This window comes from Physeter macrocephalus, chromosome 6 (assembly GCF_002837175.3).
Source record: "Physeter macrocephalus isolate SW-GA chromosome 6, ASM283717v5, whole genome shotgun sequence".
NCBI classification, from domain to species: domain Eukaryota; kingdom Metazoa; phylum Chordata; class Mammalia; order Artiodactyla; family Physeteridae; genus Physeter; species Physeter macrocephalus.
Window position 1 is genome coordinate 46,447,712 of NC_041219.1, and position 16,478 is coordinate 46,464,189.

At 51.3% G+C, this 16,478-nt stretch overlaps 1 protein-coding gene across 1 annotated transcript in view; it reads right to left on the minus strand.

The window, feature by feature from the left end:
* Positions 1–4,682: 4,682 nt before the first annotated feature.
* Positions 4,683–16,478, minus strand: part of ARFGAP3 (ARF GTPase activating protein 3) — a 56,908-nt gene continuing 45,112 nt past the window's right edge. The window contains exon 14 of the mRNA XM_028490692.2: positions 4,683–5,691. Coding sequence (XP_028346493.1) covers positions 5,581–5,691 — 111 coding nt within the window. The 3' untranslated portion in view covers positions 4,683–5,580. The remainder of the gene's footprint in view (positions 5,692–16,478) is intronic.

Below are 16,478 nucleotides of genomic sequence, written 5' to 3' on the forward strand. Positions count from 1 at the left end.
GGAAATTTTATCTCCTGCTTTCAGAAAGAAAAGGAAAGTCAGTGTGCCCTTCATTCCTATGCTGTTTCTCAAGTGCTTTCATGCCACAGTGGCATGTTTGGGGGGATGTCCTGAACCCCTTCAGTAACAAGGCCAGCCCTTAAGGGAAAGGACTTTCCTAGCACCTTATCCCACCTGGGAAAGGGAAATTAGTCAATTCCATCCACTCTGGCTTTCTGATCCTACATAGGGAAGAAAAAAAAGGCTAAAAAGCTCCTCTGAAATTTACAGCCTGGGGACTCTGGCCCACTGAAAAAAATGACAGCAGACTTCCCTGGTGGCGCAGTGGTTAAGAGTCCACCTGCCAATGCAGGGGACACAGGTTCGATCCCTGGTGCGGGAAGATCCCACATGCCGCGGAGCAACTAAGCCCGTGTGCCACGACTACTGAAGCCCATGCTCCACAACAAGAGAAGCCACCACAATGAGAAGCCTGCGTACTGCAAACGAAGAGTAGCCCCCTCTCGCCGCAACTAGAGATAGCCCGTGTGCAGCCCAACACAGCCATAAATAAATAAATTTATTGAAAAAAATGAAAACAATGACAGCAACCTTGAAGATTTAATTTTAAGATTACAGAATGTTTCTCCTTCATAACCTTCCAAAACAGAAAGCACCAGGCCCAGATCGTTTCGCTGGTGGATTCTACCAAACATTTGAAGAAGAAATGACACAGAAGCAGAGGAGACACTTTCCTAACATTCTATGAGGCCAGCATTACCCTAATACCAAAACCAGATGAAGACATTATAAGAAAGGGAAACTATACAGTTCATACAGCTCAATATCAAAAAAACAAACAACCCAATCAAAAAACTGGGCAGAAGACCTAACTAGACATTTCCCCAAAGAAGACATACAAATGGCCCAGAGGCACATGAAAAGCTGCTCGACATCACTAATTATTAGAGAAATGCAAATCAAAACTACAATGAGGTACCACCTCACACTGGTCAGGATGGCCGTCATTTAAAAGGCTACAAATAATAAATGCTAGAGAGAGTGTGGAGAAAAGGGAGCCCTCCTACACTGTTGTAGGGAATGTAAATTGATACAGCCACTATGGAAAAGAGTATGGCATTTCCTTAAAAAATTAAAAACAGAGTTACCATATGATCCAGCAATCCCACTCTTGGGCATATATCTGGAAAAGATGAAAGCTCTAATTCGAAAAGATACATGCAACCCAATGTTCATAGCAACATTATTTACAATAGCCAAGACGTGGAAGCAACCAAAATGTCCATCAACAGATGAATGGATAAAGAAGATGTGGTATATATATATATACATATACAATGGAATACCACTCAGTCATAAAAGAGAATGAAATATTGTCATTTGTAGCAACATGGATGGACCTAGAGATTATCATACTGAGTGAAGTTAAGTCGGACAGAGACAGATATCATATGATATCAGTTATATGTGGAATCTAAAAAAATAATACAGGGGCTTCCCTGGTGGCACAGTGGTTAAGAATACGCCTGCCAATGCAAGGGACACGGGTTCGAGCCCTGATCCGGGAAGATCTCACATGCCGCAGAGCAACAAAGCCCGTGCATCACAACTACTGAGCCTGCGCTCTAGAGCCCGTGCTCCACAAGAGAAGTCACTGCAATGAGAAGCCCACACACGGCAACAAAGAGTAGCCCCCGCTCGCCAAAACTAGAGAAAGCCTGTGTGCAGCAACGAAGACCCAATGCAGCCAAAAATAAATAAATACATAAATTTATTTAAAAAAATACAAATGAACCTATTTATAAAACAGAAAAGGACTCACAGACAGAAAACAAGTTTATGGATACCGAAGGGGAAAGAGGGGGGAAGGGATAAACTTCAATTAAAAAAAAAAAAAAAAAAAAAAAAAGAAGGGAGGGCTTCCCTGGTGGCGCAGTGGTTGCGCGTCCGCCTGCCGATGCAGGGGAACCGGGTTCGCGCCCCGGTCCGGGAGGATCCCACATGCCGCGGAGCGGCTGGGCCCGTGAGCCATGGCCGCTGGGCCTGCGCGTCCGGAGCCTGTGCTCCGCAACGGGAGAGGCCGCAACAGAGGGAGGCCCGCGTACCACAAAAAAAAAAAAAAAAAAAAAAAAAAGGGAAACTATAGACCAATATCTCTCATGATTATAGGTGCAAATATCCTCAACTATTAGCAAATTGAATCCAACAATGTGTAAAATAATATTCACCATGACCAAGTGAGATTTATTCCAAGTATGCGAGGCTGGTTGCATTCAAAAATCAGTTATTATAATCCCACATCAACAGACTAAAGAAGAATCATACAATCACATCAGTAGATTCAGAGACAGCATTTCACAAAATCCAACACCCTCTAGCACAGACAGAAACTTCCTCCTTTTTTTTTTTTTTTTTTTTGCCAGCGCGGGGTGACTTGCTGGATCCCAGTTCCCCGAGCAGGCCTTTGGCAGTGAAAGAGCGAAGTCCTAACCATTGCACCACCAGGGAATTCCCAGGAACTTCCTCATCTTGATAAAGACCATCTACTGTCTGCTAAATTCTCTATAAACTTACAACTGCTCTGAAAACTAAAGTCTGTTAATTTAAAAATACTATAAAAAGCAAAACAAAAAACATATAGTGATTTACTGGGGTAGGTATTACTTGCATATAGTACAAAATGCAAAAAGGGTGGAGAGGAAAATTGAGTCTCCTTCCCACCCTGATTCCCAGCTACCAAATTTCCCTCTCCAGAGGCAACTGCTATTAGCAGATTCTCTGTATTCTTCTAGAGATATTCTTTGCATATGCAAACATATCTACCCTTAAAATGCACACACACACACACACACACACACACACACACGCGCGCGCGCTCTGTTCTGCACCTTGCCTTTCTTAACAACGTACCTTGGAGGATTTTCCACAGCACAGCAAGCAGCCAGGTTCTCAACCAGGTTCACTGAGAGATTTGAGATTTAAGGCCTACAGAAAATGATGTGGAGGGCTACTTTCTCAATGGTCCCAATGATGGGACGTAGCCGATACCTTTCTGGATGCACAGGAAAGAAGCTACTTCATTGTCATAGTTCTATGGACTGGGCAAGACAGCTGCCTCTTCCCTCCTGCTGCTTCGTGTCTCTTGCCATGGCTGTGTTATGGTTATTTAAATGGTCCCCTCTTTCTGGAACACCCTTTTAATCTTTTTTTTTCCTTTTCTTTTCTTTTTTTTCCCAAGGGGGAGTGGCTCTTACAAACAGTGCTGTAATTAAAATGTTTGTGCCTATTAAATCAGACTGGGTTCACATCCTACCTCAGTTCTGTTCCAGCTGTGTGATCTTAGATATGTTCTGTAATTTCTCTGTGCCTTGATTTATTTTCTTTCATTCTTTCTGGTTTGTTAACATAAACAAGTCCTGTCATTTAATATGTATAGAGCATTGCTTTATCCCGTATCCCAAAAGTTCTGACATGTGCTTTTACTATCGTTTTCTCTAAACGTTCTGCAGTTTGAATTTTGATTTCCTTTTTTCTCCCAAGTATTGTTTAAAATTTTCTGAGTGATAAGACCTTTGAGGAATTTGTTTACTTGACTGTCTGTTATGGGCTGAACTGTGTTCCCCCGCAACGTTCATAGGCTGAAGTCCTAACACAGTACCCTCCCACAGTACCTTAGAATGTGACGGCATGTGGAGATAGGGTCTTCAAAATTTTTTTTTTCTTCTACTTTTTGGCCGCATGGCTCAGCATGCAGGATCTTAGTTCCCCCACCAGGGGTGGAACCCGTGCCCCCTGCAGTGGAAGCGCAGTGTCTTAACCACTGGACGGCCAGGGAAGTCCCGAGACAGGGTCTTTAAAGGGGTTATAAAGGATTCTTAACCACTGCACCACCAGGAAAGTCCCTGGATGACCTGCTTTTAGGTAGAAAGGGGAGGGCAGAGAGCCCTTGCTATATCTTCTGTTCCTCAAGCACCTTCAGCTCAGAGTAATCGATGTTTCAGAGCGGTGTATTTGGGGGTAGCATGTTGTGAACCCCTTCAAATCCAAATCTTGGGGAAGGCAGAAATGCCCCCAAACTGGGGCTCAAATGCCACCCCTCTCTGCCCCCACCAGAAGAAGAGGGCTCTCCCCCCACCCCCCGTCCTGATCTCTCCTAGGGACCAGCTTCTTCCATGGGGTCAGGAACGGCTCTGCCAAAGGCTTCCAAGTTCCACCTGGGGAACGTGACATTCTCGTCCTTGGGTCCAGTTTGCAAAATCCCGGATCTGGGTTCTGACTGGTCCTCTCGGCCCATTGCCTGTGGTTTGGACGCTCCGTGGCTGGTCAGCGTGTTCTCTCCCTCTGGGAGGACCCTCCCCTCAGTGGCCATCTGGTGTGGCAGGAAATTGAAAACCTGCGAGGGTCTGGGGCGGGGGACACTCAGACGGGGCTGGGGCCAGAGTGCCCTCAGTCCCGGGCTGCTGACCGACCACTCAGAGGACGGATGCTTCATTTTCGGTTACGTCAGTGCTTCCGGGGAGCTCCACCTGTGCCCACCTGACCTGCCCCCTCTCACCTCCCCTCCTAGGACCCCCAGGGGATTGGAGGGAACATCTGGGGCCCCCGGACGGATATCTACCCCCAGAGACTGGAGTTGTAGCCCCTGGTGGGGTGGGGGTAGGCATTTGGTGCCAGGCTCAGGCTCGGCCCTGGGGATGGGCCTGGCAGGAGACCCACCTGGTCTCCCCCTCTTGGAGCCTTTGTTCTTTCTGTCATTTGGTCTTTGTTTGCCCCCAGTTTCCTAGGAAATTTGCTTGAGGGAGATTCCCTCTGGTCTTTATTGATTTCCTGTGGTCAAGAAGACAACACTCTGGTCTGTGTTCATCCCTCGGGTTTGTCAGGTTGGGGCCTGGGAGCATCCCTGGAGATTGGGTTTGGGGGTGCAGGGGAGTGTGAGAGAGAGGGAGAGAGATGCGGGGGGAAAGAGAGGATGAAAGAGAGATGGAAAGATACAGAGAGAGGACCAGAGATGGGGCAGAGAGGGAAAGGGTTGCGAGGGAGGACGGAGACCAGGCCCAGAGGGAGGGAGAGGAGGCCTTGGGGGGGAGCCTTAGAGGCCGCCCCCTCCCCCACCCACTCCATCCCCAGGGACTTGAGGTCAGTCTCAGCTCCAAGCAGGTGGAGGCCTTTTGCCGCCTGGGCCAGAGGCTGAGAGCCCTGGGGGCCCCCTTTGATCCCAGAGCCTGGAGAGAAGGGAGTCGAGAGCTGCCGCTCAGGCCTTGGGCCTCCCGGCATGGACGCGTCTGGGAGCCACGCTCGCAGGGTATTGCCACTAACAGTGGGAACGCTATTGTTGGACTGGGCCAGGCCACACGCCACCTCGGCCACGGCCATACCGCCCCGGGGCACTGGTGAGGGGCCCGGGGCTCCCTCAGGGCGACCAGACCCTCAGAGGCTACCGGGGCTAAGGCTGTGGCCACGCTCATGCCAGCACAGGGTATTCGCAGCAGCAGACTCTCTCATTCATTCAGCAGACCCTCTTGGAACACCCTCGGAGCAGGATCTGTGCTGCCGGCTGGGGACCTGGCCACCCCGGGGGGCTCACGCCTCAGTGAGGGGGACAGGCCAGTCGACAGGGCAGCACAGTGCGTCCAGGGGCCACGGGAGCCCAGCAGAGGCTTCCGCCCCAGCGAGGCACGTTGGAGAGGCTTCCTGGTGAGAAAGAAGAGAGGAAAATTTGGCTGGAAAAGGCGCTGCAGGCAGGGAGACAGCCTAAGCAAAGGCCCAGAGGTGGAAGGACAGGAGCCCGCTGTGGTCTAACCTGTTTTTATATTTCTAAACATTTGAATCTTGGTTTTATAGTCTAAGTCTGATAGCTACTACCTGTAGTCTTCGGTGTGGGGGGAATTATGGCTAATTTTCTCGTGTGTAATTTCAGCTGTCAGAGCCTCTGTGTGTGTGTGTGTGTGTGTGTGTGTGTGTGTTTTGTAAATTCATATGTTGTTGAACTTAATCTGGAAATCCAGAGAGCTTGAATTGGGGACGTTTCCCTCCAAAGAGGATTTGTACTTGCCCGTGCCAGGAGCCAGCCACAGGCCTTGTGAGCCGAGGCCACAGCCAGGCTCAGAGCAGAGCGAGCACAGCAGAGCGGAACTGAGACAACCCAGCAGCGCTGAGAGGAGGGAACAGAGGAAAGGGTCACATCTCCCTCAGGCCCGCGTGGGATGAAAGAAGAACTAAACTCGTTATAGCCACGTAAAGCTGGGATCTTCAAAGGGCACTAAAGTCCCAGGTTACTGATGATCCAGGAACCTGGCTTCTGGCAGGTTAGACTATAAAACCAAGTTTCAGATGTTTAGAAATATAAAAGATGGAGTAAAAATAATGAGCAGGGAACAAGAGACCATCCAAAGCGGTCAAACTGACTTAAAATGAAACCAAATAGAACGTGTAGACATTAAAAATACAATTTTTAAAAATTAAATTCTCAACCAAGAGGGGCTTAAACAGTACATTAGACACACAGAAGAATTAGCTGGAGGGTATGGCTGGAAGAGAGATATAAAGACATTACTCAGAACACAGCACAGAGAGACCAGGAGACGGAAGTAAGAAGACATAGCCCATCTAACCTGAGTCCCAGAGGGCGGGGGGCTGGGGTGTGTGTGTGGGAAAAGAAGAGATAATGGCTGAGAATTTTCCAGAAATGGTGCAAGTCATTAATCTACAAATATAAGAATCACAACATATATTAAGCTGAATAAATAAAAATAATCTAAACCTAGGTATGTTTTTGATGCCGAAAGCACAGCTTCTCTGTACACCGGTGCAGAACTGAATCTCGGAGACAGAGTTTTGGGTGAAGTAGAAGAGGATAGCTTTATGGCTTTGCCTGGCAAAGGGGGCCACAGCGGGCTCCTATCCTTGGAAACTATGTGTCCCAAGCCAGGGGAGTTTGGTGAGGAGTTTTACAGCAATGGTTCAAGGGTGGGGCTGCTGATTAACATTAGGGTGTGTGCAGGGCCTCTCTTCCTTTAATCTCACCCCAGGTAATCCTTTTTTTTTAACCTTAGTTCGGCTGTTCTGCATGCGGGATCTTAGTTCCCCGAAGAGTGACCGAACCTGAGCCCCGGAGTCTTAACCACTTCACCACCAGGTCACCCTCAGGAAATCTTCTCTGGCCCCGTTAGTCTCGCCTCAGGTGGTGTCTTGGTTGCTCCTCCCTTAATTGGCAACTGTTTGAATCTGCCCTTTGGAACTCAGGGAAGGTCCTGGATTCCTCAGGGAGTCTTGCCTACAAGAAATGGGGGACAAAAAGGGCCTCCCTTCCCGGGAGCCCCACAGGGTCCCATTCGATTTCATTTCCACAAAACTGCAAAGTTCAGACACCTCCTCTGAGCTCCCCTGGCCCCTGCACACATGGTGCCGCTGCCTCGGTCAAAGTCAGCTCCCCTGGCTTCACAGCTGGGCGGGATGCGGGCTCACAGACTTTCAGGGACTTGCCACTCTGCTGTTCCCCCAGCCCCTTCCTCTCCTGAGAGCTGCTCCCCCACCCTCCCCAGCCTCGCGGGCCAGGTGGCTGGCCCTCACCACCCCCCGAGCCAGGCTGGGGTGCCCCTGCATCGCCGCCCGGTCGCCAGGCCTGGCTGGACCCGTTCCTGCAGGCTCTCTGTCCTCAGCCTCAGGAGGCCTGGCTCAGCCACTGAGCCTGTGTGGTCCTGGCTCAGCCCCTGGCCTTCTCGGGGCCTCAGCTTTTTCCTCTTGACGAGGGAAGGAGGATCCCCGCCCAGCAGCAGGAAAAGCCATGGCCGCGCAGGGTGCAGCTCCCCCTGGAGCGAGGTTTGGATTTTTCCGTGGGTGAGGGTCCTGAGCCCTCCTGTGGGCCTTAAAACATCTCCCTTCCTGCCCTGTGCTCTCCTGAGTTCTCGTAGGCCGGGGCTTGGCTGTGGGAAGAATGTCTGGCCTGCGTTTCCTTCCAGTGTCCACCGGGCCCCACCATCCCCGTGGGACCTTGGGTGAAACACGTCATCTCTCTGAAGCAGAAATAAGCATAATTACTGCTGCACAGCACATTCTCAGGGTGGACGGGAACACCTGCTCACAGCAGGAACTCGGCACAAGGTAGAGCTTGTATCGCTTCTCTGCTTCCTTAGAGTATGTACCTCGTAGTAATTGTTCTTAACAAGATGGGATCATCTTGTAAAGCTCAGATGCTGCCTGACTGCACCTGAGGGCTGCCCAAGTGTCCCTGCAACTGTTATTTCCAGGTCCCCTGTGTGTGTGGAGGTGGCATCGGGACCAAGCACGATGGTGAGCGTCCTGGGCACCGAAGGTCCTGCCCCCCCACCCCTTTTGGGGATGACGGGTGTGTCCCCAGCATGTCCCATCTTGCTGGGTGGTTTCTCCAGGTGCCCAACTGCCCCTGTCAAAGGCCAGGCATAGATCCAGCCAGGCCTCTCGTCACGCTGAGTGTAGGTCCATGGCTGGCAGATGACCAATGGCCTCAGCCTGGGCCCAGGTCCTTCATCACTACTGCTGATGAAAAATTAAACAATGGTCGATCTGAGACAGAAATGGAAAATTTTATTCGAGCCAACCTGAGGGTTATAACCCAGGAGACAGTCCTTCAGAAAGCTCTGAGGACTGTTCTGCCGCCCGTGAGAGGTCAAGGCACAGTGACGTTAAGTGTTGGAGACAGAGGGCTGTACATCGAGTGATATGTTGTCGACAGTTTACACAATCCAGATCTACGTGTGGAAAGCAAGTCATAGGTCGTTGTGGCCTCTTACAAGGTTAAGGAAGGTTACCTCCTGAGGATTTCTGACCTCTGGTGAGATTAAGAAGGAATGTTTTCTCCTAAGAAGGTCGGATTAACGCAGACACACAATATACACTAAAGGGGAGGGAGGAGGCCCAAACGGACAAAGAAAAGGTTTATATTTAAATTTTTCTCATCTTGCTGTAATACAGGAACTTCATTTCATCGTTATAAACGACAACCCCCTGAGCTCTGCTTTCCCATCAGCCAGCGCTCTGGCTGCCCGTCCACTGAGAACCCACTGCGGGGGCTGGCTCGGCGCCAGGGCCTCTGGGCCTCTGTTCACCAAACAAAAGGCAAAATCTAGAACACACACGGGGAGGGAGCGAGATGACCAGGTCGCGTCGCCCTCCCCGAGCCTTGTGAGGTGGGACCGGAGGAAGAGAAGGGAGACTGCAGCCAGCAAGGGGCCGGCAGCCGGGGCTGAGTCGGGCTTTGGAGCTGGGCCCCAGGACCCCAGGCCTCTGGGAAAGCCAAGCGCCTTCTTCACCTTCTTCCTTAGGCAGGGGGCCCAGACACAGCAGGATCAAGGCAAGGTCGCCCACGGCCAACATTTCACTATAAAAATTGCTGAGGCCTCCCAGCGGGCGAGGCCGGGGTGAGCGGAGAGTGAGGGCCGTGCCAGCCGCGAACACCCGCCGGCCCCCGTCCTGCCGCCCGAGCTCAGAGCCCGCTCAGTCTTCGTGGGGTCCTGAGGCTGGGCCCACAGCGCCACGGGGCACTGGCTGTCTCACAAGTCGGCAGGATTAGGCTGCCCCTAATGGGATCTAACTTTCTCTCTCTGGCTACCCGGCTTTAAGCTGCTTAGACCTGTTATTTGTAGTAAAGCCAAGCAGGATAGAAAAATAGGCCCCTAAGGAGTTCCCTGGTGGTCTAGTGGTTAGGATTCCGGGCTTTCACTGCCGTGAAAGGCCCGGGTTCAATCCCTGGGGGAGCTGAGATCCCGCAGGCCACGAGGCACGGCCAAAAAAGAAAAAAAAAAAGAAAGAAAAAGTCCCCTAATCGACTTAAAAATGGTTCCCCAGAAAAGCTGGACAGTTGCTGCCCAGAATGTGTCAACCATTTAGGAAGCAAGAGAGGACTTTAAGCTGTCCTTCGTATCACAGACACATGTGGGAGGGGGTGACAGGCGCTCCTGGTACTCAGGCAGCATCGAGAGGCATCGTCCCTGGGTCCCCTTGCGGGGCCAGGGGAGAGAGGAGGGGCAGAGACGCCAGGGCCCCCCAGTCCCTCTAGGCCAGAGGAGGAAGGGGCCGGAGGCCACGCCAGACTCCCCACCACACACCCCGTGGTCCACCCGCCTTGGGCCTCCTTGGGCGTCACTCAGCTGTTCATCCTCCAGGAGACTGTGGGCCATTCAGAGCCTCGGTTTCCTCATCCTCACACTAGAAATAATATTCACCCTTCCCTCCCAGGTTCAGGGTGAAGTGCCGGCTACCTGGGGGCCTGGGCAGGGAGGGCACCATGGAGGTGGACAGGGTAACCCTCTCGCCGTGAGGGCTTGTGCTTCTGTGGTCCGTGGCCTCACTCCCTTGTCCTCCCAGGACACTTGTCAGGCTGTCTGTCCACACAGCTTTGGCCCTAACCAAATTATCTGGGCATCTGGCTCCAGTTCTGGCAGATTTCCTTGCTGTGCCACTCTCCAAATGGATAAGACAAGCAGATTACACACCAATTATGTCTCCTAATCCATGGCTGGATTTTCCTGGTCTGATGTGGTATTTTTCTGAGCAGGAGGAAGAAATCATCGAGGCATACTCCTGGCTTTTCCGAAGCGCCTTCGGTCTTCTGGGTGAGTTCCAGGGAGACCCTCTTACCACCACTACCCCTACCCTCCAAACCCTGTCTCCATCTCCTCCAGGAAGCCCCAGGAATGTCTCAGCTACAGCCACCCTGAAATGTGTCCCCTCCTCAGGTGCGTTTGCCTTTCTCTTTGGGCTCCGAGACCCTGCCCTCCAGCCGGAGCCAGCCGGGAAAGGTGGGCCAGAGTCCCAGCCCCTCTCTGGTCGCAGGACGCTCTGAGAGCTGTAAAGTCTCCTCCTGTGCACGTCACTGTCATCACCACTCCCCTTCCAAACAGCCACGGGGCTGGGTCTGTCCGGATTCAAACTCCAGCCCTGCCGTGTGCGCACTACCTGTGTGCTGCGGGCCGGTCCCCTGGCTCCCGAGCCTCAGTCTCCTCCCCGGCAGAACGCGGATGATAGTGGATCACAGGCAAGGCCCGGGCAGGGCCAGCCACACCGCAGGGCTCAGCAAATGGGGCCGACTTCAGGGTAGCAGCTGCCTAGGCCCTGCTTGTCTTTCCAGCACAGGTGTGGTCCTTCAGTTTTAAGGAAAATTTCAAGAAGATTCATAATTGTGTGTGCGTTTTTTTATAAATTTATTTGTTTGTTTGTTTACGTTTGGCTGCACTGGGTCTCCGTTGCTGCGCGCGCGGGCTTTCTCTAGTTGCGGCGAGCGGGGGCTACTCTTCGTTGCGGTGCGCGGGCTTCTCATTGCCGTGTCTTCTCTTGTTGCGGAGCATGGGCTCTAGGTGCGTGGGCTTCAGTAGTTGCGGCACGCAGGCTCAGTAGTTGTGGCTCGTGGGCTCAGTAGTCGTGGCTCGTGGGCTTAGCTGCTCCGCGGCATGTGGCATCTTCCCGGACCAGGGCTTGAACCCGTGTGCCCTGCATTGGCAGGGGGATTCTTAACCACTGCGCCACCAGGGAAGTCCCTCACAATTGTTGAAATAAGAAAAATAACATGTAAGAGTTCAAAAACTAACAACAGTAACAATAACATACGGCTTTAATAAATGGTGTTGAGTCAATGGGATATCCGTGTGGATATAAGTGAGTTTCAACATCATTCCCCATATAAGGGAGCAGGGCCCTACGGGGCCTTCCTAGGACAGAACCACCCCTGCAAAGTCCTCTGCCTGCCTCTTGTCTGTAGAAAAACTTTAGTCAAACAATACGTTTAATCAGAAAAATGAAAAAATACAGAAGCAAAGGAAAATAGTCAAACAAGACAAAATAATAATAGTTTAGTCATTAAACAAAGTCAAGGACCTTTAGTTCCTCCTCAAGGGCTTTAGATAATATTCTGAGCCGCATCCTTTGCGCTCTTTTATAGGTACTGAAACCCCCACCGGGGGAGGGAGTTAACTACATGATGACCAGGCTGTAGCCATGACATAAGCTGCTCCATCTTACACAATTCAGGGAACTGGCCTCAAGGAAATGAGAACAAACCGACCTTGAAACTGAAGATTAACTGTGTTTAAAATAATCAAGATGACCCTGATCAGACTACCATATGACCAATTTTAAGATGATTTTCAGAGCTAACTGTGCTGTTCTGCACGTAGCCTCCCTACGCTCCTGCCTATGCACCCCTGAAATTACCCTTTAAAAACTCTTGCCCCTCGGGGCTTCCCTGGTGGCACAGTGGTTAAGACTCTGCACTCCCAATGCAGGGGGCCCAGGTTGGATCCCTGGTCAGGGAACTAGATCCCACGTGAATGCCGCAACTGCAAGTTTGCATGCCACAACTAAGGAGCCCACCTGCCGCAACTAAGAAGCCCGCCTGCCGCAACTAAGACCCAGCACAACAAAATAAATAAATAAATAAATATTTAAAAAACAAAACAAAACAAAAAAACTCTTGCCCCTTGATCAACAAAGGGGAGTTGTTTCTTTGGGACATGACTTCACCTTCTCCCCAGGATTCCAAGTTTCCTCAATAAAGCTATCTTTTCTTTTACCCAACGCTTGTCTCTAAGTATTGGATTCTTTCTTTCTTCTTTTTTTTGGTGGGGGAGCTGTGCCCCTGTGGCATGTGGGATCTTAGTTCCCCAACCAGGGATCATACACATGCCCCCTGCACTGGAAGCTCAGATTCTTAACCACTGGACCACCGGGGAAGTCCCATCAGTATTGGATTCTTGAGCAACAAGCAGCCAAACCTGAATTTGGTGACACCCATACCATACATAAATGTCAACTCCCAGTGTATTGAGAATCAAACAATGAGAAAAGCGAACAAAGCTTCTAGAAGAAAACAAGGGAATATCTTTATTGGGTTACGCAAAGCCTTCTTAAAGAGGACACAAAAAACGCTAACCATAAATGAAATGATTGATAAATTAGGCTACACTAAAATTAAGAATTTCTGTTCATTAAGAGAGAGAAGAAGGTAACACAGAGTGGGAAAAGATATTTGCAACATAGAACTTCCCCGGTGGCACAGTGGTTAAGAATCCGCCTGCCAGTGCAGGGGACACAGGTTCGATCCCTGGTCCGGGAAGATCCCACATGCTACAGAGCAACTAAGCCTGTGCACCACAACTACTGAGCCTGCGCTCTAGAGCCCGCGAGCCCGCAAGCCACAACTACTGAGCCCGTGTGCCAAACTACTGAAGCTCACGCACCTAGAGCCAGTTCTCCACAACAGGAGAAGCCACCGCAATGAGAAGCCCGCGCACCGCAACTAAGAGTAGCCCTACCCTGCTCGCCGCAACTAGAGAAAGCGCACGTGCAGCAACAAAGACTCAGCCCAGCCAAAAATAAATAAATTAATTAATTAAGAAAAAAGACATTTGCAATATAAGTTTATGACAAAGGTCTGTATCTAGAATATATAGGAAACGCCTACAAATCAATATGATAAAGAAGATCAAAACAGGAGCGAATGACTTCACAGAAGAGGATCTGGAAAAGGTCAGTAATAAAAGCGTGGACGTGCAGATGTGTTAGTCATCAAGGAATGAGGTTAAAGGTATGCTGCCACATCATAGCACTGTTCACCCGCCAGCAGGTCTCGAGTGAAAAGACAGACGTCACTCACTGCCGGTGAGACTGTGGAGGGGGAGGAACTGGGACACCCACGCTGCTGGTGAGTGTGCCCGTGGTTACAGCCTCTTTGGAAAACATTTTGGCAATGTCTTCCGAAGACACACACCCCATGACCCAGCAGTTCCACCCCTAGGTACATAGGACAGAAAGTGCACAGATGTTCTCCCCCAAATCTCATACCTGATTGTTCATAGCAGCTTCATTCATAATAACCCCAAACCAGAAACAACCCAAAAGTCTCAACAAGAGAATGGATACACACCAGTGGTGTATTCACAAAACGGAAAAGTAGCGCTGAAAATGAGCAAATCACAACACCACAACAACCCTGTGGACAAAGCCCACCAATACAATATTGAGTGAGAAAATGTAGACACACAAAAAAGAACAAAACAGGCAGTGCTGACTGCAGTTTGAGAAGACCTCACGATGGGAGATAATGACTGGGAAGGGGCCCAAGGAGACTTTCTGGTGCTGGTTTTATGGGGGCATCACCTGGGAAAATCCATTCTGCTGTGTGTATCTTTGTAGTCATGGAATACTTAATTCGAGAACTTACTTTAAAAAAGAAACCGTAATAATTTAAAAACCAACTCCAAATCCTGTCCCCAGGAGAAAGCTGACAGGTTGACAGCTTTTCCTAAATGCATTTTCCCCCAGATTTAGGATGCACATCAAGCCTTAGATCACGTTGGCTCCTGATTCTTCATTTCTACTAAACTGGAAAATTCTCTAGGCCATCGGGGCTGACTGAAACCTGCAATGGTCAGTTTTATGTCAATGTGGCTGGGCTATAGCGCCTAGCTATTCGATCAAACACTAATCCAGGACTTCCCTGGCGGCGCAGTGGTTAAGAATCCGCCTGCCAATGCAGGGGACACGGGTTTGAGCCCTGGTCTGGGAAGATCCCACATGCCGCGGGGCAACTAAGCCCGTGCACCACAACTACTGAAGCCCGCACGCCTAGAGCCCACGCTCTGCAGCAAGAGAAGCCACCGCAACGAGAAGCCCGTGCACCGCAACGAAGCGTAGCCCTTGCTCGCCGCAACTAGAGAAAGCCCCGCGGGCAGCAACAAAGACCCAACAGAGCCAAAATTAAATAAATAAATAAATTTTTTAAAAAGCAAAAAAACACGAATCCAGGTGCTGCTGTGAAGGTATTTTGTAGATGTGATTAATGTCAGTGATCAGTTGACTTTCCATAAAGATTATCCTGTATAACATGGGTCGGGCTGATTCTACCAATTGAAAGGCCTTAAGAGCCAAACTGAGGTTTCCCCCAGGAAGAAGAAATTCTGCCTGTGGGGACTTCCCTGGTGGTCCAGTGGGTAAGACTCTGAGCTCCCAATGCAGGGGGCCTGGGTTTGATCCCTGGTTGGGGAGCTAGATCCCACATGCTGCAACTAAGACCCAGCGCAGCAAAATAAATAAATAAATTTTATTAAAAAGAGGGCTTCCCTGGTGGCGCAGTGGTTGAGAATATGCCCGCCAATGCAGGGGACACGGGTTCGAGCCCTGGTCCGGGAAGATCCCACATGCTGCGAAGCAACTAAGCCCGTGCGCCACAACTACTGAGCCTGCGCTCTAGAGCCCGCGAGCCACAACTTCTGAAGCCCGCGCACCTAGAGACCGTGCTCCGCAACAAGAGAAGCCACCGCAATGAGAAGCCTGCACAGCTCAACGAAGAGCAGCCCCCGCTCGCCACAACCAGAGAAAGCCCGCGCGCAACAACCAAGACCCAACGCAGCCAAAAATAAATAAATAAAATAAATTTATTAAAAAAAAAAAAAGATGCTACAGAAACCTTGGTCCTAACCATGGGTGCTCCCACGTGTATGTGCGATACACGTGTTAACACACTTGTGTTTGCTTTTCTCTTGTCAACCTGCCTTTAGTCAGTCTAATTTTACAGGGCCTCAGCCAGAGAACCTAGGAGGGTAGAAGGAAAAAGAATGTTTCCCCCCCTATACTTACTACACTGAAGCCAGGTTGGGCCTCTCTCAGCCTCCCCTCCAAAGCCTGAGGAGCTCGGGGAGGGGGCAGGACAGAGGCCTGAACAGGGACAGAAGGGGTACAGGGAGCCTGCTGGGCGCTGGATGATGGTCACTCGGGTGTGTGTTGAGAGCACACGGCGGGTGCTTCAGTGAAGGAAGGAGTGAGACCACTTCAGTGAGGCCGCCATGCAGAGGGGGACCCCAGGCTGGCACCCCCCCCATACCTGCATTTACCCATGTGACCTGAGCACATCCTGGGCACACCCCGTGCCTCCGTGCTTTCTCCGTGAAGAAAGGCAGGGATGCCTTACCTGCCTTCGGGGGCCTCACCCAAGGGCCCAAGCCGCAGGCCTACTGTGTGCAGGGGGGCCCCAATAAGCGCCTCATGCACTTCCTGTGGTTCCTCCCATCGCCCGCGAGGCGGTGGGCCCTGCTCTCCTCCCCATTTGGACGATGAAGCGGTGAGACTGCCATCGCCCCTCGTAGCCTGTTCACCTCCTGAACAAGCTCTTAACCACCACCCGTGAGGGTTATTCCCAGCAGAGGCCGCCGCTGGGGAAAGGCCCGGAGGAGAGGCAGAGCCTGGCTGCCCCTGGGCCCGCGGGGGGCCGGCAGGGAGGAGCCCCGAGGGGTCTGTGGACCACTCTGAGGGAGCTGGCAGAGGGCGCGAGCTGGGGGGACAGGAGGGCCTCTGTGTGTAAGCGAGCAGCTGGAGGAGGGGCCCCCGGGCTGCAGAGCCCCCTGGCCGGGGACAGCGGGGGCTCAGCTCGGGGGGAGGCCGTGGGGCTGGGCGCACGTGGGAAGGAGGCTCTGCACTAGCTGTCCGCATGCGCAAGCGGGGGCAGCAGCAGG